Source organism: Protomyctophum bolini (assembly GCF_963924005.1).
Source record: "Protomyctophum bolini genome assembly, chromosome: 13".
NCBI classification, from domain to species: domain Eukaryota; kingdom Metazoa; phylum Chordata; class Actinopteri; order Myctophiformes; family Myctophidae; genus Protomyctophum; species Protomyctophum bolini.
In genome coordinates, this window is record NC_137874.1 from 39,598,328 (window position 1) to 39,623,327 (window position 25,000).

The following is a 25,000-nucleotide window of genomic DNA, read 5'->3' on the forward strand; positions in this document are numbered from 1 at the left end:
ACTAACTGACTGACTCACAGACTAACTGACTGACTCACAGACTAACTGACTGACTCACAGACTAACTGACTGACTCACAGACTAACTAACTTACTCTCAGACTAACTGACTAACTCAAAGACTGACTGACTCACAGACTCGCGGACTGAGTGACCGACTGACTGACTGACTCACAGCCTCGCGGACTGACTGACGGACGGACAGACGGCAGATGCTTGTACGCCATATCTTAAAAGAGAAGAATCAATATTATCCACCCGCCACAACATCCAGATACAGTACGATGCGCTCCTGTCCTGTTGGGGAGCATGCAGAGCAGTGCGGACCGACCGAGCGAGGAGGAGGAGGAGGAAAGCCCCGAGCAGCCAGATAAGAGTCTCTGTACACGTTATACTGTGACTGTGCAGAGCTCGTGCAGAAGAGAGAGAGAGATTTCCATCCATCCATCTATCCGTGCATCTATCCGTCCCTCCATCCATCCATGGACCATGTCGATGCCGGAGCCGCCACACATCCCCGGCTCACACCCTGCCTGCTTCTATAGACGACCATGCCGCTGTTCCTTCCTTCCTTCCTTCCTGTCTGCTCCTCTCGTGGCTACAGTGACCTACAGTATGCGGTGTGACTGTAAACGGCCAGCCAGCCAGGCTATGGGATGTGATCGATCCTCGATCCTTTCCGTCCACCGGGAATAATAAAAACGGTGCCTTCATGCACACGGAGGCAACGGAGCAGAGCGCCGTGTTCATCAGAATATACTGTAGCATAGAACAGAACGTGGTGACGCCACCCCCCTCTCTCTCTCTCCCTCTCTCTCTCTCTGCTGGTTCATATTCATGCTGCTGCTGCTGTAGCACCCCCACACACACACACACACACACACACACACACACACACACACACACACACACACACACACACACACACACACACACACACACACACACACACACACACACACACACACACACACACACACACACACACACACACACACACACACACACACACACACACACACACACACACACACACACACACACACACACACACACACTCGTGTCTCTGGGAAAAGAGGACATTAGCAGCCAGTGGTGGATGTATTCGAGTGCCGCACCGCACCGCACAAGTGCTATTACTTTGCCTGAGTATGTCCATTTTTCAATAGATATACTTTTTTTCCAATACTTTGTATACGTGTGCTCCTTAGAGTATATATGAATATAGAGAAGACACCCGAGTTCTCCTTCCATCCACTTAAGCATTACGTTGCTCAAAAGCGCATGAGGCGATTTCACTCCTCCTTCCTGGTATAGGAACAGAGTGCATTCTGGGACGGATTGCAATGGTGAGTGGCCCCCCAAACACATGAACGCGCTGCCGTTGAACGCGCACGAGCGTCGTCCGTCGTGAACGTGTATACAATGATAGTCAACGGACCAGCGCGTTCATGTGTTTTGGGGGGCCAGGCTGCAATACCTTCATTCGGCCACTATGTCCATTTCGCCTCAGGGTTTCCTCTGGGTGCCGTCTCTATTCATATATACTCTAAGGTGTGCTCCCACAATCACCACATCTCAACTGTTTGCTATAACTATAGATAGACGCCCTATAATAACTATATATACTATAATATAATACTATAATAACTATAGGTAGGCTTACCAGACACTCACATCATTAACACCCCGAACGCCCCGGGGGCATTTAGGACCATTACATCAGAGCGCCCTGCGATGTGCAACAACGGAGCACATTTCAAGGCGCCATCTTGGATGTAGCTAGAAGTAGCTAGATGTAGCCAAAACACGTGTGTGTGTAGTGTGTGCATGTGCATGTGCGTGTGCGTGTGCGTGTGTGTGTAGTGTGTGTGCGTGCGTGTGTGTGTATAATGTAGAGGCTGGTGATGCGAGAGGACGAATGGAGGAACGCTTTGGGCTGAACTAACAGCGACAGCAGCTGCTCCAAAAGGCTCCGACTTATATCATCATACAAGAGGCGCGTTGTCCACATGGTCGCGCGGCACGCAGAGGACAGGTTAGCCCATTCTGACCTGAGATCAGATTCTATAAAATGTCTTCTACATCCTCACAGTTTACCATTCTGACCTGAGATCAGATTCTAAAAATGTTCTTCTACATCCTGACAGTTTACCATTCTGACCTGAGATCAGATTCTATAAATGTCTTCTGCATCCTGACAGTTTACCATTCTGACCTGAGATCAGATTCTATAAATGTCTTCTACATCCTGACAGTTTACCATTCTGACCTGAGATCAGATTCTAAACATGTCTTCTACATCCTGACAGTTTACCATTCTGACCTGAGATCAGATTTAAAAAAATGTCTTCTACATCCTGACAGTTTTCATTCTGACCCGAGATCAGATTCTAAAAATGTCTTCTACATCCTGACAGTTTTCCATTCTGACCTGAGATCAGATTCTAAAAATGTCCTGACAGTTTTCTGAAAAAGCTGTGTTTTCTATGTCAGTCGTACTTCGTTTTTTTCAAAAATAGCAGACGAGCTATACGAGCTTGTAGATCTGCTATTTTTCAAAAGCTAAAGCATAACATGATGCCGACACCAAAAGGGGTTCCCGTTCAGAATGGGTTAGAGCAGAGCTCAGCGCCAGATAGGCCTGCAGTCAATCCAAGATTTGACCCAAAAGAAATTGCAATAGTAAAATCGTTCAAGGTTTTTTTTCCATCAAAATGTCATCCAAATAACATATTCAAACTAGATAAAGTGCCCCTCGGGGGTCACAGGTCAGGTCAGGTTGTGACCTGTGACGGAAAAAAAACCTCCTTGGGCTAAAAACGGCCATATACCGTCTTCACAAATGTGATGAGGTTATAGCACATTCTAGGCACATTTGGCCAAGGGGTGTTTTTCGTGCAAAACTAATGCTTGGAGTGGGTTCAGAATCATGAATAACCCCTTAGTTTGACATGTCACATGCTACTTTTTTTGCATTATATAGTATTTCAATTGTACCCCAAAATTCATTTTACCATGATCCATAATTTATATAATAATCAATAAATAAATAAATAAATAAAAACCTTGAACGATTATTATTGCACGAACCTTTTTAGCTTAGAGTGCCTTAAGAGTGCTTCTCAACATGTTCTGCATCACTTTTGTAGACTTAGATAGCATTTTATACAGACTTATAGTTATAGCCTGTGATGTAGACAGCACTATAGAAGTGCATTGTATGTAGTCATAGCACTTTATACTATTTATGTATAGTATAGTGTAGTATAGTTTAGTTTATAGTTTCACTATATAGAGATTCCTCTGTTGCCGTTGTATCCTACTGACTCAACCTGCCAGTGAGGAGCCCCCACCGGAAGGAGGTACTGTTGTATCCTACTGACTCAACCTGCCAGTGAGGAGCCCCCACCGGAAGGAGGTACTGTTGTATCCTACTGACTCAACCTGCCAGTGAGGAGCCCTCACCAGGAGGAGGTACTGTTCTATCCTACTGACTCAACCTGCCAGTGAGGAGCCCCCACAAAAAAACACCTGGACCTCTTTGGTGGGGACGTAACAACTACAAAAAAACGTAAGAAAGATAAGAAAGCATTCTAGCATGGAATTCTCCTTTAAATGCACTTGATTACTTTCCACCATGGCACTGACTGACTACACACAGCATGCTACACTATAGTGTGATTGTGTGGCCGGCCATGTGGATGACATTGTCTTTGTTTGTGGTTGGCAGCGTCCAGCAGCAGGCCAGGGCCAGGCCAGGCCGGGGCCAGGCAGGGCGCAGCGGGCGGTGTCACACTCATTTAGGTCACGGTCCTGAGGAGAAGGCTGCCTGAAACGCCACGTCATGCGAGCCGCAGCAGCAGCAGTGAGCGTGACCGCCCGCACGCTGCGTCGTCAGCTTTCGTTTCGGCGCATTGTTGTTGGCGTTTTCCATTACTATTCTATTCTATTCTATTTCCAAATAGCAGGTATGATTTGCAAAAAAAAAAAAAACATAATGCATGAAGACACCATTGGCCATTAATAAAGAATGCATTGATCCTTTTGTTTTTCATGAACACAATACAATCTTGAGCAGCAGGTGCAGCCTATAGCAGCCTGGACTTTTTCCTGCTTCAAGTCAGAGCCAAGAGAGACACTACTTCCAGCTTTCGTTTGCAGACACCAGACAGACAGATGATCATATCTCATAATGTATACTGATGAAGTATACATTCTCCAACCTCTCCAACCTGTGTCTCAGTTTCTGCTATGACGACGACTACACAAAATGTTATACTTTCACCTCCTCACGAGTTGAGTTTTTTTATCATGAAGATCGTCTGCCTCCGCAAGCATTAGACTTTCATGATGGGTGTCGTCTAACAGTCTACAGTCGTTGGCTGTACTTGAAGTTTGATTCTGTAGCCTATATTCTTAACCCATTCGGACCTGAGATCAGAATTTCTAAAAATGTCTTCTACATCCTGACAGTTTTTCACTCACTGTAGTTCTAAATCACTGTAGTTCTAAATCACTGTAGTTCTAAATCACTGTAGTTCTCAACCTTTATCGTGCCAAGGACCCCCGTAATGATAATATGTATTTGGTCGCGTGAACCCCGTCCCCGCGATCTGAAAAATGAAAAAAAATCTGAACTGAGTGGTGCTGTACTCAGAGATGGGCAAAATACATTGAAAATGTATTTTGATACAAAATACAAATACTGGGTAAAAAATGTATCTAAATACAAAATACATCTTCCATCCCAGCGAAATACAAATTACAAAATACAAAAAAGTATTTCAAATACGTATTTCAAATACATGTATTTCAAATACTGCCCATCTCTGATGGGCAAAAAACATTGAAAATGTATTTTGATACAAAATACAAATACTGGGTCAAGAAATGTATCTAAATACAAAATACATCTCATTTCTTCCATCCCAGCGAAATACAAATTACAAAATACAAAAAAGTATTTCAAATACGTATTTCAAATACTGCACTGTACTTGGTACTGTACTGTACATGCGTGCGTGCAGCTGTGCAACAGTGACACTTGGTGGTGGTGAAAAAACACTATTTCCACGCTTAGACTTACAGACACAGACATACAGTAAACATACACACATTGCTGCGTATAGGAGTGGCTAGCACCACTCAGAAATAGCAGATGTACAAGCTTGCACGAACGCGGCACGAAGTGATTTAGGCAAAAATATAATTTTCCTCAAAAGATTACACCGGGTCATTATTTTAGCAAGCCCGACAAAAAGATTGCTATCCACTATTTGACACTTTTAACAAAATAATCCAGACCTAAATGCAGTCTACTATACTACACACAACCAGGGCCTGCTTTCCAGCAATCAGACGCAGACAACTGAATTAGCCTCACTGGCTTGAAGTGTGATCACATTTACAATGTCAGGATAAGTCACGTAATGCCCATGAATCACAATAGCATGACACTCGATATTTCAAAATGTGGTTTTTGCTGCCGCAGTGCATCGAGCAGCAGCGCTGTCAATCATTTTTCATAGCGGCTTCCAGACAGCCCATGGCAAACATTCTAGTCTGTTCTTAGAGAACCAGACTTAAACCCTCTAGTCTATATTCTTAAAGAACCAAACCGGAGTTATATAACTGTAATTTGAACACTCTTCTTGTCCACACCAAATGTCTTTGCCAAAAATAGCCAATCTGGAAGCTCACAATGTGACGCGTTGCGACACATTGTGAGCACCTCCTGAATGTTATAGAGTCTGGAACCTCAGGAAGAGTAGCTAATGGGGAAACATGGCTATTAGAAAACGTCATTGGCCATGTGTCAAGCCTCTATATACACAGCAGCCATCTTGGAAAGAAACTGCAGGGCCCCCATCCTTCACAGGTGTTTCCAATGACACTAATGAAGGCTCTGTTCCATTCTGGTCAAACAGAGTCAGTGTTAATGATGCTAATGAAGGCTCTGTTCCATTCTGGTCAAACAGAGTCAGTGTTAATGATGCTAATGAAGGCTCTGTTCCATTCTGGTCAAACAGAGTAAGTGTTAATGATGCTAATGAAGGCTCTGTTCCATTCTGGTCAAACAGAGTCAGTGTCAATGATGCTAATGAAGGCTCTGTTCCATTCTGGTCAAACAGAGTCAGTGCCCCCCCCCCCCCCCCCCCCTTCATATTCAGTAGATACTGTCATCTGTTGTGGCCAGATGTAATTTCTTGGGGTCTAATAGGTCTATAGCCCCCCTGTTACAAAACTGCTAAACATAAAGAAAGAAAGCATAATAACACTCATCTTTTACTTTCTCTAATAACAACCTAAAACATGAGCTGGAAAAACTACAACAAAGTTGTGTGTTGACGTTCTGTTGACGACAGTCAGTCAGACTAACCTCATTGGTTAGCCTACGTTATGACATCATCACTCAACGACATCACAATGTCGTCGTCACAACCATGTCCTTTAAATCAAAACGTCGACTGAAACAAAACAACTTTCAAATGGCAACGCATCTGCTTTAAGTAACATGTGAAGATTAGCCGTCAACGCTGCTGAACGGGACTGTCTGCTGTGTGTAGAACAGAGGATTCCCAGAAGATACCTGGACCGTGACTGTGCCGTCCATCGATTTCGCTAACAACAGCCATCGGCTTCCTTGATTGGACAAACCCAACTCACCGGATTTGGCTTTCTGGATTCGTCAAACTCTGTGAGTCGTTTGTGCCACTGAACCAAGATAAGCAGTAGAACACACACTATTAGGACTCTATACTTTTACAGAGCAAGACTTAAACTATACGCCGTTAGAAATGCTCTGCTGGACGCTGCATCTGAGCGGAGGACCACAGCTAATCAACTGTGCAGTCGTTGCAGTCAGAGACAAGGTGTACTGCTTTGGAGACCTCCGTGACTACAGCAACACAGATCAGATCTGTGTGCACGTCTTCAACACGGTGCCTTTGCGCTGGAGGACGTGGCCCACAGTGACGACGCCGGGAGGAGGAGAACGCCGCCACGAGGTTCCGTCCTCACGCCGCGGCCACTCAGCTGTGCTGGTCGAAGGCGTCGTCTACCTCTGGGGGGGTCGGCGTAACTACGGGAACTCTGAGTACTGCAACGTGCTTTATGCGTTAGATGTGGACGACGCCCACAGATGGTTTAAACCCAGGGTTTCCGGGACCGTTCCAGAGGGGAGGAGGTACCACTTGGCGTGTGTCTTGGGCAGGGTCATGTTTATCCACGGAGGAGACGCCGGGCTGGGCGGGTGGCCGAAGCACACCTACAGGTTGGACACTGCCACGATGGTCTGGTCAGTGATTAACACCAGACGAACACCTCCCACTCTATCATGCCGCTCCGCCGCTACCGTCATTGGGACAAAGATGTTTGTATTTGGAAGCTATAAAGGCCAGTACTACAACAGCATCAAAGTGTTTGACACAGAGACCAACCGTTGGATGAACACACCGGCGTCTGCACATCTTCTTCCAGAAGGAAGCTGGTGCCATTCGTCCTTTGCCTACAACGGAGAGCTGTACATATTCGGTGGTTACAACGGCCGGAGCTCCAGTGACCTGTGGAAACTCCACCCAGAGACCTTCTCCTGGAAGAAGGTTGAGCCCAAGGGGAAAGGTCGGCCGTCTAAGATGGCCGACATGTGCTGTTGCATGGTGGGAGATCGTGCCGTCCTCGTTGGACACACAACAACACCAGCTGACCTGTACATCTTGGACTTAAATCCTAGTCTGAAGACGCTGTGCAAACTAGTGGTTATTCAGCGTGGCCTGGAGCAGGCGGGGCTCACGCATGACGTCAGGTGGGAGCTGGCAGCCATGACCGCCAACAGCAGGAAAAGGAAAAGAACATTGTGTTTATTGTCATGATTTGTCACGACAGGAGTTGGCTTTGTCCAGCGGCGTAAACATCTTTAAAATACATACTTTCTGAAAAGTCTATGAGGGAAAATGAACGGGGATTTATTTTCCGGGTCTCTCGAGGGAGGGGGGGGGCGCTCTATTGATGATGTCATCTCACCCGTTCCACCAGCAACTATCTACACATTCAGCTGTTTCATTGCTGCTGAGTTTAACGTCTGAATGTATGTTACTATTACTTCGCCACGCACTCCACGGCAGAAGTGCCGTGTTTGCATGAATGAAACTGTATGTAATCGCGCCTGTGTGTGTGTGTGTGTGTGTGTGGGACACGTGTGTGTGTGTGTGGGGGGGTGGCTTACAGGCGTGCGTGTGCGTGTGTGTGTGTGCATGCAATGAGAAGCCAATTCCAAGTAGCGCACAGTCTAATTGTTTTACTTCGGCAAAAAACAACTATTGACAAACAACAATGTTGATGTAAGTAAGGGAATCGCTGTGTCAGTGATATTTTAAATACAGACATTTAGAAGGAATAAGCCAAATCCAATTGCTCCCCTCGCGAGGCTAGAAGTCCTCTTCCTTGTTTTTTGTCCTGCGAGTCAGCCGAGAGACGGAGAGCAGCTAGTGTGGGGGCGGCCCTGGTGGGCCTATTAGAACACAGGGCAGTGTTGCCAGGTTTGCGAATTGTAAGCGAGTTGTAGTGTGTGTAAGTAGCGTGGTTAAAAGGCCTTGTTTCTGGCCCTGTTGGCCTTGTTTGTGGCCCTGTTGGGGCAACAGCATATGTCCACCAATGTCCACAGGTTTTGACGCTTTTCATTGGCTAGCAACTTCACAAATGTAATAATAGATATAATAATACAAGAACATTATACGTTTAAAGTAGCTATAGCAATAATAGCTCAAAACTTTAATGACTGTATACACGGCCTTCGTCAGGCGGTGTACAGTACTGGCATGTAACCAGGGTTTCCATCTGTAAACCCTACAGCGACAATAGCTGATCTGCAGTACAAGCGCCACCATGCATCACATCGTGTGGGTTTGTGAGAGATGGGTTTTCACTCTGTGTGACTTCAGCACCATGGACAGCAACACTGTCAGTGACGAGACTAGGGCTTCAGCACCATGGACAGCAACACTGTCAGTGACGAGACTAGGGCTTCAGCACCATGGACAGCAACACGGTCAGTGACGAGACTAGGGCTTCAGCACCATGGACAGCAACACGGTCAGTGACGAGACTAGGGCTTCAGCACCATGGACAGCAACACTGTCAGTGACGAGACTAGGGCTTCAGCACCATGGACAGCAACACTGTCAGTGACGAGACTAGGGCTTCAGCACCATGGACAGCAACACTGTCAGTGACGAGACTAGGGCTTCAGCACCATGGACAGCAACACTGTCAGTGACGAGACTAGGGCTTCAGCACCATGGACAGCAACACTGTCAGTGACGAGACTAGGGCTTCAGCACCATGGACAGCAACACTGTCAGTGACGAGACTAGGGCTTCAGCACCATGGACAGCAACACTGTCAGCGACGAGACTAGGGCTTCAGCACCATGGACAGCAACACTGTCAGCGACGAGACTAGGGCTTCAGCACCATGGACAGCAACACTGTCAGTGACGAGACTAGGGCTTCAGCACCATGGACAGCAACACTGTCAGCGACGAGACTAGGGCTTCAGCACCATGGACAGCAACACTGTTAGTGACGAGACTAGGGCTTCGTACACACATAAAGCACCAATGCTCTGCGCTCTGCCATGTGTTTCATGGCCGCCTCAATGCTTTTCCAATGGAAGCCACGTGGTTTGACCAAACACTTGTTTGATTGGGGGGAGGGGGGCAATCAAACACAAGGGACTAGTGGTTACTATAGTGGTTACACTTGGTTGCATGCTGAAAATAGCCGATCTACAAGCTCACAACACGTCGCAGTGCACCGCGTTGTGAGCTTGTATATCGGCCATTTTCAGCAAGTGTAAACAGTCATTACGACGGCATCAAGGCCAGCCAAAATACATTTTAGTCGACTAAATCAACTGTAGATTTAGTAGACTAAAATCCTATGATATTAAGTCGACTAAAGTCGACTAACACTAAGACAATTCCAGGTGACTAAAACATGACTAAAACTAAATGAAAACTATTCAAGAGACTACGACTAAAAAACTAAAATCTAAATTTGCTGCCGAAAACAACACTGCGAGCTCATTGGAGGCAATGCAGGGTTCAGTGTTCCAAGGAGGAGCCGGGATTCGAACCGCCGATCCACGGATCATTGGACGACCCGAGTAGCCCGGGGTCCACCCGTATGCTTCCTATGGCAGGATCCGCCGGGAGAATCTAGACGCAGCTGCGCGACATGAGACTAATTAATTAGAGCGACAGAGAGAGAGAGAGAGAGGAGTGTGTGTGTGTGTGTGTGCGTCAATTTAACAAAGGTGCAGACAATCAGAAATCAGCAGAGATTATTTTTTTCTTTTCTTGGAAATAAAAGCGTCTGGGTTTCCGAGGCTATACCTCCTATATGCATAAGAGGTTCCTGCCCCGACAGTGACGATATGCAGTATGTGGCCGCGCACACACACACACACACACACACAGTGACAGATGCACATGCACACACACACACACGCACACACACACAAAAGCATGTGCGCTGCATTAGTTATGTAAGGACGCGCTGAAGGACACCGCGATTGAGCTGACATTCTGGTTTGGCTAAATAATAAGATGTCTCTGCAGTGCAGAGCCTTCCAATGTCTCTCTCTCTCTCTCTCTCTCTCTAAGAAGAGAGATAAAAACTGATGCTCCAGTGTGTCGTTTATGCTCAGATCTCCCCTCCCCTCCCCTCTCCTCTCCTCTCCTCTCCTCCCCCCTCCCCTCCCCTCCCCCCTCCTCTCCCCTCCCCTCCCCTCCCCTCCTCTCCTCCCCCCTCCCCTCCCCTCCTCTCCCCTCCCTCCTCTCCCCTCCCCCCTCCCCTCCCCCTCTCCCCTCCTCTCCTCCCCCCCCCCTCCCCTCCCCTCCCCTCTCCTCCCCCCCTCCCCTCCTCTCCTCTCCCCTCCCCCTCTCCCCTCCTCTCCTCCCCCCCCCCCCTCCCCTCCCCTCCCCTCCCCTCTCCTCCCCTCCCCCTCTCCCCTCCTCTCCTCCCCCCCCCCCCCCTCCCCTCCCCTCCCCTCCCCTCCCCTCTCCTCCCCCCCTCTCCTCCCCCCCTCCCCTCCTCTCCTCTCCTCTCCCCTCCCTCCTCTCCTCCCCTCCTCCCCTCCCTCCTCTCCTCTCCTCTCCCCTCCCCTCCCTCCTCTCCTCTCCTCTCCTCTCCTCTCCCCTCCCTCCTCTCCTCTCCTCTCCTCTCCTCTCCTCTCCTCTCCTCTCTTCTCCTCTCTTCTCCTCTCCCCTCTCCTCCCCCCTCCCCTCCTCCTCTCCTCTCCTCTCCTCTCCCCTCCCCTCCCCTCCCCTCCCCTCCCCTCCCCTCCCCTCTCCCCTCCTCCCCTCCCCTCCCCTCCCCAGTAGAGCTGATAGAGCATCATGTGTACAGTACAGTGTACAGTAATTACAGTGGAGCTACAGGGACTACCAGTAGCTCCCTGTCAGGGAGCTACAGGATGCTGCTTCAACACTTATTAAACCAGAGAGAGAGAGAGAGAGAGACACAGAGACAAAGACACAGAGAGAGAGAGAGAGAGAAGGAGATATCGTCTCAGTCATGGATGGAAACCTCATATGTCCAAAGATGTTGCATAGCTTGCGAGAGGAGTTCAGGCAGATCTACTGTACTGTAGTCTGTATGTGTTACTGTATGTGTATGTGACCTGTGATGCTTTTTTGTTCTTGCTTAACCCATTCTGACCTGAGATCAGATTCACACAAGGTTTCCACTGGACACACACTGGTCTGATTAACCCATTCTGACCTGAGATCAGATTCTAAAAAATGTCAGTCGTTCTTCGATTTTTCAAAAATAGCAGACCTACAAGCTCGTAGCGCGCCACTCGGTGGCGCGCTATGAGCTTGTAGATCTGCTATTTTTAAATAGCTAAAGCATAACATGATGCTAACACTAAAATGGGTTCCCGTTCAGAATGGGTTAAGAGCGTCTGCTAAATGCCTAAATTGTAAATTGTTCTGACATCACAATGATGTTCTGACATCTGCATAGACTCTGTTATTTGGGCATGACTGACAAAGAACTCCATATATGGGCATAAAAGGGACACAGACAACTCGGTGGGGCATTCATTTCCACCTTAGCAGGTCAGTCAGTGCCCAACGGGGCACCGCTTATTTCGAACGACAGATGTCTACAAAACAAAAACATTTAGAGCGATAAGAATTGAGCGATTTAACCGCAAAGGGGATCTCCATATATGGGCTTTGGACAAAGGACTGACAGATACAGAGATTCTCCATATATGGGCCTATCAGTCGGGACGTATAGGTATCAGGTGCATACGTTGGTTTAGACATACCGACAGTCCGACAGGCATTTAGCCCGACACGCGCTGCAGGTTTACATCTAACCCCATGGCCGGGTTAAAACTCACCCATGGCTCCCAACATGTGTGGCAGGTTAAAACTAACCCATGGCCAAGTGTTACGGACCATGGTCCTTCTGAGTATTTGGTATTGATGTTGTGATGGTTAATTATGATGATAATTAGTTGAGCTGTGAATAATATTTATTGCGAACGCATATGGTTATGGCTAAGTTAAGAACTTAACTTAAAAATAACTTCACTTAAAAAAAGAATAACTTAAAAATAAATCTTGGCTTGGACTCCACATTTGGGTATGTCTTGACACAGCATCCAGAACCCAGACAGATACAGAGATCTCCATACATGGACTGACACTGACTCTGTCGTGACACCTATAGTGATGTCATAGTGATGACGTAACACACCATATGTTAAAGCTGGTGTCTGAATGCAAAGAATCCATTAAAATGGTCATCCTAACATTAACGTATTCATTAGTCTGAGGGTGTCAGTCAACGCAGTAGAAGGCATACTGTACCAACAGTGACATTTGATAGAAGACATTCCGTTGCCAAGATGAGGCCATTTGTTGTTAGAGTAGAGATCAAAGTATAAGCGAAACAAGATCACTAAGATTCAAGAGGTGAAGAAACAATATCATAAAGCACTATCAACAATAGACATCAAGTACAGTACAGGATACAGTGTATCTATACAGCATCAACAGATACTGTACTGTACGCGAACTGCACTGTACCGGGTCGGCGAGGAAAATAACAATACAAGGAGGATTCAGTCCCGTTCCGATGGATTCCACTGAGGAGAAAGCTCATCATCATCATCAGGGCCGTATAAATGAACTGGACTTTGACGAGGTCCCATTAACGAGGACTAGAGATGATGATGATGATGATGCAGACATGATGATCACTACACCTACACCTCCGTCAGCAACTCAAGCCCGGGAAGATCCACCTCTCCTGGCTGGATGTAGGGGGGAGAAATGGCTGACCGAAGAGAAACTCCTGGCTGAAGGTAGGGGGGAGAACGTCCTGACCGAAGAGCCTCAGCCTCCAGACAGCTGGTGGTGTTGCTGTTGCTGGCCGGTCGCATTCAACGTCTTCTGCCAGACGCTGACGGCTCCCCCGAAGGAACCCAGCAGATACACGACGGTGCTTTATACGGGCGACGATGACGACGACGAGGCCACGCTGCTGACGTCAGACCACCTGCAGCCCGCGTGGAAAGACCAGGAGATGGCGCTGCGCCTCCACTCACGCTCGCTGGAAATCCCTGGACCCCCAGGGGTCGTCCCCAGTTATGGAACCAAAATGGACCCTTATGGGTCCTGTAACTCTGAGAGTGTACAAATTCAAAATACACTTTGTATACACAGTTAAACCAGTAAGACGCGCAAACGCGGGAAGCGAACGCAGCTCGTACATATTTGGGTTTTGGACGTATAGCTGCTTTGGGGACTCCTTATATGGTTATGGCTGAGACATGGTGACGTAACAGCGGGACAGACACTTGCATCAATCACAAACAAATCACTCAGCTCCATATATGGGCACAAAAGCGGGACAGACAGACAGACACACATGATCTGCTAGGTCTCATAGTAAGTGCTCACTGCATTCGCAATGGGTGTCTCAGAGATAGAAATTAAATAATGGTGGTCCGAAAAATAGACTAATATGCATGTCAAACTGGGGGGGGGGTCCTTGAATTTAAACGGGTTGAGAATCACTGCAAGAGCCGTAAAAAAAATCTTCTCTTATATGGGAGGGGGTCCCTGCCGCCATATCTTTAAAAATCTTCTCTTATATGGGAGGGGGTCCCTGCCGCCATATCTTTAAAAATCTTCTCTTATATGGGAGGGGGTCCCTGCCGCCATATCTTTAAAAATCTTCTCTTATGTGGGAGGAGGGGGTCCCTGCCGGCATATCTTTAAAAATGGGGGTCCCCGCGGGATGATTAGTGTCAAATGTGGGGGTCCTTGACATGAAAACGTTTGGGAGTTAGAATATGGAGATAAGAGGTTTCTGCCCGACAGCAACGGTATACTGTATGTTGTTGTAATTATGTACAGTAGAATGTACAGTAGAGACAGTGCCGTGCAGACGGGGTGAGGGGGAGGAAAGCATGCATGTAATCAAGAAAGTAGGTGGGCTTTGTCCGCCCCCCGCCCCCCCCTTCTCCTTTTATTGCCATATTAACCCATTCTGACCTGAGATCAGATTCTAAAAATGTCGTCTACATCCTGACAGTTTTTCATTCTGACCTGAGATCAGAATCTAAAAACGTCTTCTACATCCTGACAGTTTCCATTCTGACCGGAGATCAGATTCTATAAACGTCTTCTACATCCTGACAGTTTTCTGAAAAAGCTATGTTTCTAGGCTATGTCAGTCGTTCTTCGATTTTTCAAAGAAATAGCAGACCTACAACCTACTAGCGCGCCACTCGGTGGCGCGCTACGAGCTTGTAGATCTGCTATTTTTCAATAGCGCTAAAGCATAATATAATGCTAACACACCAAAAGGGGTTCCCGCACAAAATGGGTTAACCCTGGCTTCAAAGGGACTGGTTTTTACAGTGCTGCATATACACAGGTGTATACAGAAACGCAGTACAGTATGCACACACACACACACACACAAACACACACACACACACACACACACATGCACACAGTCACAAAAGTGTTTATCGTCATGATTTGTCATCATCCGAGTTGTCTTTGTCCGAGGCTTCAAAGGTCTTTAAATAAATACTTTATGAAACGTCGATGGAGAAAAAAAAAATGAATCGTTATTGCGGTTAATAATCATGAAATAGTTCAATTCAGAAAGGCCAGCTTGGCATTACTTTATGTACAATATTTAATTACTTTCATTTGTACTGGAGCATTTCCAATTTTAAATACTACCACAAGACTACATCTCAGAGGCAAATATTGTACTTTTTTACTTCAATTACAATTAGCCTATAGACAAGCACTGAGAGTAGATACTTAAATTATGTATCGTTATTGCGGTTAATAATCATTGAAATAGTTCAATTCAGAAAGGCCAGCTTGGCATTACAGCTCGTTCTCTCTTATTATACATGTACTAAAGTACTGTACTTGTATGTACAATATTGAATTACTTTCATTTTGTACTGGAGCATTTCCAATTTTAAATACCACGAGACTTTACATCTACCTATGAGGTTATGCAGGAACGCATACTGAGTGCCAAAAAATGATAATAAAAAACTACTTTCTGGCCTTCATACAGCCCATACAGCCACACAGAAAAGTCCTATCTGATTGCACTAAACGACGTTAAACTTTGCCACTCACTTCATGCATTGTGCATATACCCTCTATCTATACTAAAACGCCCCCCTCTCTCTCTCTCTCTCGACTATAGACTTAACATTGTGCCTCCCGTCGTTTTGCACTGAGCCACGAGATGTGCTGATCGGGGACAATCGTTATTGCTCATTGTTGTTGTGGTGAAAGCGAGCTGTAAAATGATTAACCCATTCTGACCTGAGATTAGATTCTAAAAATGTCTTCTATACATCCTGAGAGTTTTCTTAAAAAAAGCTATGTTTCTGTGTCAGTCGTTCTTCGATTTTTCAAAAATAGCAGAACTACAAGCTCGTAGCGCGCCACTCGGTGGCGCGCTATGAGCTTGTAGGTCTGCTATTTTTCAATAGCTAAAGCATAACATAATGCTAACACCGAAAGGGGTTCACGCCCGAAATGGGTTAAGTGTATAGGCATCGCAATATATATAAACATTCCTCTCTGTCATCTCAGTACACACAGTCGTCTGAGCCGTATGCAAGCAGGACAAAACAGTCACAAATTGCCCCCTGCACAAGATTGTTGGCAGCGCTGCGAGGTGTGACTACAATCTCTCTCCTCCTCTATAAAAGCCTCCTCACTACTATAGCCAGGCCACTCAAGGTTAGATCAAATCAAATAAAAAAAAAGAGTCAATCCTCCACGGTCAAACAGTGACACCTGCTGGCCGGAGCCCTGACCTGCACAAAGGTGAACATTCTCTCCAGTCTGTGTATCTAAGCCACATGCGGCCCCCACTATCACTTAATGTGGCCCTCAGGTTAATGTCAGAATACTGATATATTGGTTTCAGCCGTTTACAATTCCACAACATGCAAACATGACCCGCTTTAATTACTTCAGTCTAAATTAGTAGCTCATTGCTCAACACAGGTATAATTAAAGGCATTTGAAATTACATATATATATTTTTTTTTCAAGATTTCGAATATAGCAAAAATATGTAAACAGTGCTTTACTAAAATCTCACAATAATTCTAGCAGCTACAAGGTGATCAAATGAGAAAATGTTCCGTCTCCACACCGAACACTATAGCAGTGTTGTTTTCGTCGACTAATACTAAGACGAAAAATGTTCGTCGACTACCTTTTTCCACTGACTAAAACTGAATAAAAACTAAATGAAAACCACGACGACATATTGTATAAGTATAATAGTATAAGTCATTTTACACTTGGTTTGCATGCAGAAAATAGCTGATCTACAAGCTCACAACGTGTCGCAGCGTGACGCGTTGTGAGCTTGCAGATCGGCTATTTAAGTATAAAAATCACACCTGTGTGAACCGAGTGGTGCAACTCCCCTCTCTCTCTCTCTCTCTCTCTCTCATTAGCAGGCAGCAGGCACAGCACTACCTACTACAGTTTCTGGCGCCCCTACTGGTATTAATAAGTCACATACTCGTGCTCATGACAACATCAGTCATTACGACGGCATCAAGACCCACCAAAATGACATTTTAGTCGACTAAAACACTCCAGGGTGACTGAAATAATATGACTAAAACATGGTTGGTACCATGCAGGCACCACATTTCTTTCAAATGGGGAGTTCACTGCGACATGAAAGTGTTTGAGAGAACCCAGCGCTGATCTAAGAAAAACGGAACCACTTTGCATCCAGTGTTTTATGTTAAAACGTGACGGCTGCTGAGAACGATCACGGCAGACGGTAATCACGACTCAGTCCACGACAGCATAACACAACACATAGATATGATAATAAAAGCAACAACATGCGAATGACTTCACCACCACCATTGAGCAGAAGAGATGGACGCAGAGAGAGCGAGAGCGATGACAGGGTGTGTGTGTGTGTGCGTGTGTGTGTGTGTGCATGCATGCGACATGGACTGAGTAAAGACTACAGATGACACAACACAACACCGACGGTGGTGACCATTGAAGATGACGACAACACCGACGGTGGTGACCATTGAAGATGACGACAACACCGACGGTGGTGACCATTTAAGATGACAACAGCGACGGTGGTGACCATTTAAGATGACGACAACACCGACGGTGGTGACCATTTAAGATGACAACACAGACGGTGGTGACCATTGAAGATGACGACAACACCGACGGTGGTGACCATTTAAGATGACAACAGCGACGGTGGTGACCATTTAAGATGACAACAGCGACGGTGGTGACCATTGAAGATGACGACAACACCGACGGTGGTGACCATTTAAGATGACAACAGCGACGGTGGTGACCATTTAAGATGACAACAGCGACGGTGGTGACCATTTAAGATGACAACAGCGACGGTGGTGACCATTTAAGATGACAACAACAGCGACGGTGGTGACCATTGAAGACGTGACGTGAAAGGCCTTTAAAGGCTGCAGCTCGGCTGCACTCTTACCAGCGTGGATACTGCAGAGGTGTACATGGGGGTGTGTCCTGACGACATCAACACTGGCTGAAAGAAGCATTAGAAGCAAACAGACAGGTGAGCAAACAAGGTTTTTTTCGCCGACTAAAGCTAAATAAAAATGAATCTATGATGACTAAGACTAAAATATATTGACAATTTCGTGAACAAATAAGAACACTAGAGATCCAGTTTTATGCTGGAAATGATAGATCTGCTGTTTTCAGCATGCAACCATAGTGTAAAAGTGTTAAAATCAGCCATTACGACGACTTCAAGGCCTGTCAAAACTACACCGGGCCGGTCTAGTTTAAATAATATATTTTGCATTATTTAGAAAGGTGTCAAATTTAACGTGATAAAAAAATGTACTACACTTTTTGGGCAAGTGTGAAAGCCTGACCTTTGGGGCAAGTAGGAGCTGTACTTGCTATCTATTCAGATAAGAGTTCCTCTGCCCGACACATCTTTTCAGTAGCAAAGCAGTAGAATTAGCATCAGGCTAATATTCAGTGAATAAAAACGTGCATTTTCTGAAAACTTTCAGGAAAAGATCAGGAAAGAGTGTGAAGAGTTGTAAATAATGGGCACATTCACAGTCTGACCAGTATATACGACCACAGTCTTCTGTCCAAGTGTCCAGAGACCTGACCTGATCCCCATGCAAGGTTTTGGAGCCATAGAGCCTTGCTCAAGGGCACGCCATTGCTGTCACTCACAACAGACCCGATGGGACATTACACTATGATAGTTAGTGTACTCACGCACGCGCACACACACACACACACACACACACACACACACACCACGATGGGACATTACACTATGATAGTTAGTGTACTCACGCACGCGCACGCACGCACACACACACACACACACACACCATGATGGGACATTACACTATGATAGTTAGTGTACTCACGCACGCGCACGCACACACACACCACGATGGGACATTACACTATGATAGTTAGTGTACTCACGCACACACACACACACACACACACACACACACACACACACACACCCCGATGGGAGATTACACTATAATAGTTGTAGTCGCACTCACCCACGCACCACGATGGGAGATTACACACTCACACACACACACACACACACACACACACACACACACACACACACACACACACACACACACACACACACACACACCTGCTGGTCACAACAAGGTGAGTCTACTATAACCTCTTGTATCCCACTGGTCCAGAGACCAGAATAGCACCAGAACATATGGACCACCGTGCATGTGTGATGAAGTGATGTGGAGAATCTGGGAGCATTAACCCGTTCTGACCTGAGATCAGATTCCAACGCACAGATGAATGGTGGTTCTTTAATGCATTTTGACCTGAGATCAGATTCTAAAAATGTCTTAAATCCTGACAGTTTAAAAAAAATAGCAGACCTACAAGCTCGTAGCGCGCCACCGAGTGGCGCGCTACGAGCTTGTAGATCTGCTATTTTTCAATAGCTAAAGCATAACGTGATGCTATAACACCAAAACGGGTTCCCGCCCAGAATGGGTTAATACTCATTCAACAACCCAACCAACACACTGAGACAGGGACGCCATATTCAAAGTGCCCAGCAGCTCTTTTTTTTAAATATATATATTTTTTATCCCACGATTTTGTAACCCATTTTTTCACCCCTGTGTCAATCATCTAATGTGATCCTGGGCTCTACACACCCTCCACCAACCTAGTCCCCATATATGGGGGACAAGGGCAGAGCAATAACGGACTTGAACTCATGCTTCCTTCATGCTGTTGTTGCCCCCGCGACCCGACTACGGATAAGCGGTTGAAGATGGATGGATGCTGAGCAGTCAGTCCCTGGGGGGACATGACACATGTGGCCCCTGGAGCAAAGCGCTCCGGGGCCACGCTGGGTTGATTTAATGACATCATGTAACGATGACGTCATACCAACACCAAGTTATGACAGATATTGGAGATGCCCCGTCACAGACACCATTATTATTGGACACCCCAAACGTCTCTTGGGAAACAGAATGGACAGTGACATCATCACACTTGGGTAACCCTATAGAGCGCTGGGTGTCAACATCAGGTCCGGGGACCACCAGGGGGTCCAACAACAACAGACCCCCCCAATGGGGGTCTTTGTAACTCTGAGTGTATAAAAAGGAACCATGGAACCATTCTGGATGGGAGAAATATACTGTACAACAAATAAAAACTAGACTAAAATGTTAGGAAAGTTGGGACTAGTGGACAAGAGATCCAGTATGAGTCATTTCACACTTGGTTGGCATGCTGAAAATAGCAGATCTACAAGCTCACAACGCGTTGTGCTATGCGACACAGTGTAAAATGAGCCATTATTTACAACCGCATCAAGGCCCGGCCAATACACACATTTTAGTCGACTAAATCACCTGCCGATCGACTAAAACTTGCACTAACACTAACACATTCCGGGTGACTTAAAACGTGACTGAAACTATAAGTGAAAACTATTCAAGAGACTAAAAACGACTAAAGCTAAAATAGAAAAATTTGCTGCCAAAAAGCGTCACTGATTTGGACCCTAGGGGGGGTAACCCTAGACTCCAGAGGGCACCATGTCAGAGACCCATAGATCAATAGTCCAGTCTGCTCGTCAGGGTTTCAGGGAAGCAGAAAGACCCTTTCCATCCACACACACCACCCTGATGAAGAGGTGACCTCATCTCCCACCACACCCTGATGAAGAGGTGACCTCATCTCCCACCACACCCTGATGAAGAGGTGACCTCATCTCCCACCACACCCTGATGAAGAGGTGACCTCATCTCCCACCACACCCAGAGAATGAGGACACACACCACCACCACCTATACACCCCTGCTATCACATGACTAAAACTGTTATTCACCACTGGGTTCAATCGCTTTTTAACCCATTCTGACCATCTGAGATCAGATTCTGAAAATGTCTTATACATCCTGACAGTTTTCCATTCTGACCCGAGATCAGATTCTACAAATGTCTTCTACGTCAATGCCATTTGGCTATTCTGAGTGGCCAAAGAGCATTGGTCACACCTCCAGGTCTTTAGTTTACTCAAGTTAGGGAATAAGACCTGGTATACTTAGAACACGCAAAATACAGCCCCATATCTCCTTCCTGAAGGTAGCAACCTATATTCTCCATACAACACATGGCTCGTGTTTGAGGTGAAAAATTCCTTGCTAATCTTAGGACGCTGTCATCATACATGGATGTATAAAGTTTCTGAAGTTGTTGTCCAACAATCTTTGAACAAAAGTTTTGCAGCAGTTGTGACGTTAGGGCTGCAGACAAACATCCATACCAGGTGGTACTACAGTACTGAAGAACACTCATAATAACAGAAGTGAAAACAAAAGAAGAATCCGTCTACTAGCACCGAAGGATCTTAGACGGCGCGAAGGACGCAGATTCTTTGCTTTGTATTCTTACACCCTACACTGATTCAATCCGATCCTTCCATGACGACAGACGGTCTACTCCTAGGCATCTGTACGAACATACTTCTTCATCTTCTTCATCTCCTGGACGAGTGTCTTCTCCAGCTGAGCCACGGCTGTCCTCACTGCCCCCACGTGTGAATACTGATGGACATTGACCTTTGTCCAGTCCTTGGTGGGTCTCCATCCGGAGTTGTATTTGAAGTCGTGGAGGAGGTGGGGGTGGTCTTCAGAGCGCGAGATCTGTTTCAGCTCAGAGCTCCAGTGAGTGACGTCGAGCTGTTGCAGGTCTTTAATGACATCAGCCCGTTTCAGCTCAGAGCTTCTTATCTCCAATTGAGTGATTTCCTGTTGCAGCTCTTCAGTGAAGCCTTCAGCCTGTTTCTCTGTCGTTTTCTGCTTCTCTTCAATGCCATCAATGAGCTCAGCCTGGCTTCTCTCGATACGGCTGATCATAGCGGTGAAGACCTTCACGCTGTCTGCTATGACTCTGTCAGCGTCTTTCCTGCTGAGCTCAACCGAGTGTTCGGCGTCCTGGACCTTCTCTCGTCTCTCCTGGACCATCTGCTGAACTTCAGCCTCTGTCATCGCTTCGTATTCCTCTATCAACCTGTGACTCCTGAACTGTTGAACCATCTCAGAGATAAAGGAATTGACGGATAGTATGGGCCTCTTTCTGAAGATGTTTGCACACATTGGACACTTACACACATTGTTCGTGTCCCAGCAGCGTGTGATGCAGGCTTTGCAGTAGTTGTGTCCACACGGGGTGGCGACGGGATCAGTGAACACGTCCATGCAGATGGAACACAGGAAGTGATCTTCGGAGACAGAAATGCTGGCGGACGCCATTCCTACACGCTCAATAACTGGAAATGTACTGTTAAAAGCTACTTAAAAACTCGGTTAAGTGTAGTTTCCTGGCGTTCCTCCTCGACCAGTGATGTGTGATATTACAACAGCAGAATAATCAGCTCTGAGGGCCTTTCTACGATACAACACTGTCCTTCTTCAAACTGTAACATTCGGTCGTCTCTTTGACTGAAGCCCCTCCTAATCCGTCACATCAGCTTTTAAACTCCAGCTGAGTCAAATCTCATGTCGTCAAACATGACGTCACTTTTGTCCATATAGGCATAGGGCATAGCAGTGGCGGCCATTTTTGTGGTGCGCTACGAGCTTGTAGGTCTGCTATTTTTGAAAAATCAAAGAACGACTGACCTAATCTGATCTCAGGTCAGAATGGAAAACTGTGAGGATGTAGAAGACATTTTTAGAATCTGATCTCAGGTCAGAATGGGTAAATTTTTATGTCAAAGTGCAGCAGAAGTTTTTTCATCGCAAAAAAATAAATAAAAAAAAAGTCTTGAGCCCATGGGGGTAAGCCCCCCGGGTGCAGCGCCAACATTCCCTGGTGGGGGCCCACCCTGGTGGGGGCCCACCCGATAGTCTTGCACAGGGCCACCTGTAGTCCTAGAACCGCCACTGCATGCCTGTATGATTTTGACAACGCAATTTGTAGTAAAAAAAATGTGCCCCCTCTAAAATCTCAATTGACCCCTCATCAGTCATTTCATCCTGCATAGCCTGGCGTAGAGTCAATAATGTACTTGCCTCTATGTTCTATGGGTGCCTGACGCAGTGCCCTGTCCTCCTCTCTCTGACTTTGTCTGTGACCCGTGGTATAGGTCCCCCCATTGAGGTCCACATAAAAGCACTATAATAAATGCACCATTTACCATTATGAGTGCATGTGGTGCTGAGGGCAAACCTCTCTGGATTTACAGCTCTTGATGCAGGGGGTGTAAAGGGCCCTGTGTGACAGCTAATATACCCAGTATAGGCCTATATCTCTGTGTCAGGGCAATGGTCCATGAAACTAAGGGCCGATTCATACTCCTATTTTAGAGCCGAATAAAAGTTGGTTCGGCGCTGTAGAGCCTACAATGTGACGTCATTTGAGGTTCGGGGGGGGGGGGGGCGGGTACCATCCTAAAGTCGGCTCTTCGGTGCTACTGAAAATTTCTGACGAGCCGAAATAATTTCGGCTCTACAGCGCCGAAACAGCGTAAATAGGAGTATGAATCAGCCCTAACTCGTGGAACTAACTCGTGGAGCAGTTCTCTTGGAACTTTTCAAAGTTATTTATTCACTTAGTCAACAAATTGTGGCCTGGCTGGCAAACCAATCACTGCCCACATATAGTTAAAGGGGAATTGCGCACAAGCTGCTCTTACCGTATATGAAGTATGTATCCATTCATCACTGAAAAAACGGAAAAAAAAAAAACTCTTCCTGTTCTACGTGAGCTGACGTGAGACCCCACCTACCGTTTTCTTAAAGGACCAGCGCCCTATTTCTTTATTATTATTATTATTTTAATGTGGGTCAATATACATAATACAACATAATTTTGTAACAAAACGGCTAGGAAGAAATTCCCCTTCAAGTACTATACTTGACGCTTGGCACTTGACATAAGAACTCTTCTGGCATTTGGCAGATATAGCAAACCAAGGCGAGAGATTCACACAACCAACAACGCTGCTGCAAACAACACATTGCGTGAAATACAACTTTAACCCATTCTGACCTGAGATCAGATTCATACGAGGTTTCCACTGGACACACACTGGTCTGATTAACCCATTCTGACCTGAGATCAGATTCTAAAAATGTCAGTCGTTCTTCGATTTTTCAAAAATAGCAGACCTACAAGCTCGTAGCGCGCCACTCGGTGGCGCGCTATGAGCTTGTAGATCTGCTATTTTTCAATAGCTAAAGCATGACATGATGCTAACACCAAAATGGGTGCCCGTTCAGAATGGGTTAATACTCTCTCTCTCTCTCTCTCTCTCTCTCCTGAAGACGTCAAGGGGAATGATCTGGCATCTCATGTAGATGTTTTTCGTGTTAGAACAACAACCACACCAATCTAGTCCTGCTGCGCCATGTTATGAACAAAACCAATTTGCAGGATGAATCCACCAGAGGCCACCTCTACACCGCTCTGGAGGTGAATGAACAGGCGCTATATATAGTACAGTGTCCCTTTAGCAGGAGGTGAAGTGGGGGATATTATCGCCTTACACACACCATGCTCTGCATTTGTATCTCTACAGAATGTCATTCATTAAACCATTTTAGACGGGAACCCATTTTGGGAGTTAGCATCATGTTATGCTTTATCTATTGAAAAATAGCAGATCTACAAGCTCATAGCGCGCCACCGAGTGGCGCGCTACGAGCTTGTAGGTCTGCTATTTTTGAAAAATCGAAGAACGACTGACATTTTTTTTAATCTGATCTCAGGTCAGAATGGGTTCATCAGACCAGTGTGTGTGTCCAGTGGAAACCTCGTATGAATCTGATCTCAGGTCAGAATGGGTTAAGGGACCGCGTCCTCCTGTTCCTACTAATGTTCAGGT

At 46.2% G+C, this 25,000-nt stretch overlaps 3 protein-coding genes across 4 annotated transcripts in view; 2 read left to right on the forward strand and 1 right to left on the reverse strand.

Moving 5' to 3' along the window:
• LOC308327063 (uncharacterized protein) overlaps positions 1-3,835 on the forward strand; it is a gene marked incomplete at both ends in the record, with an annotated part of 17,212 nt that extends 13,377 nt beyond the window's left edge. The window contains one exon of the mRNA XM_080780202.1: positions 3,733-3,835. Within this exon, the coding sequence (XP_080636328.1) occupies positions 3,733-3,835 (103 nt within the window). The remainder of the gene's footprint in view (positions 1-3,732) is intronic.
• The window catches only part of zbtb20 (zinc finger and BTB domain containing 20), a 480,443-nt gene that overhangs the window by 129,462 nt on the left and 325,981 nt on the right, over positions 1-25,000 (forward strand). The gene's annotated exons all lie outside the window — the stretch shown is intronic.
• Positions 1-25,000, reverse strand: part of LOC308327307 (disks large homolog 4-like) — a gene marked incomplete at both ends in the record, with an annotated part of 132,924 nt that overhangs the window by 65,154 nt on the left and 42,770 nt on the right. The window contains one exon of the mRNA XM_080780626.1: positions 18,089-18,145. Coding sequence (XP_080636752.1) covers positions 18,089-18,145 — 57 coding nt within the window. The remainder of the gene's footprint in view (positions 1-18,088; positions 18,146-25,000) is intronic.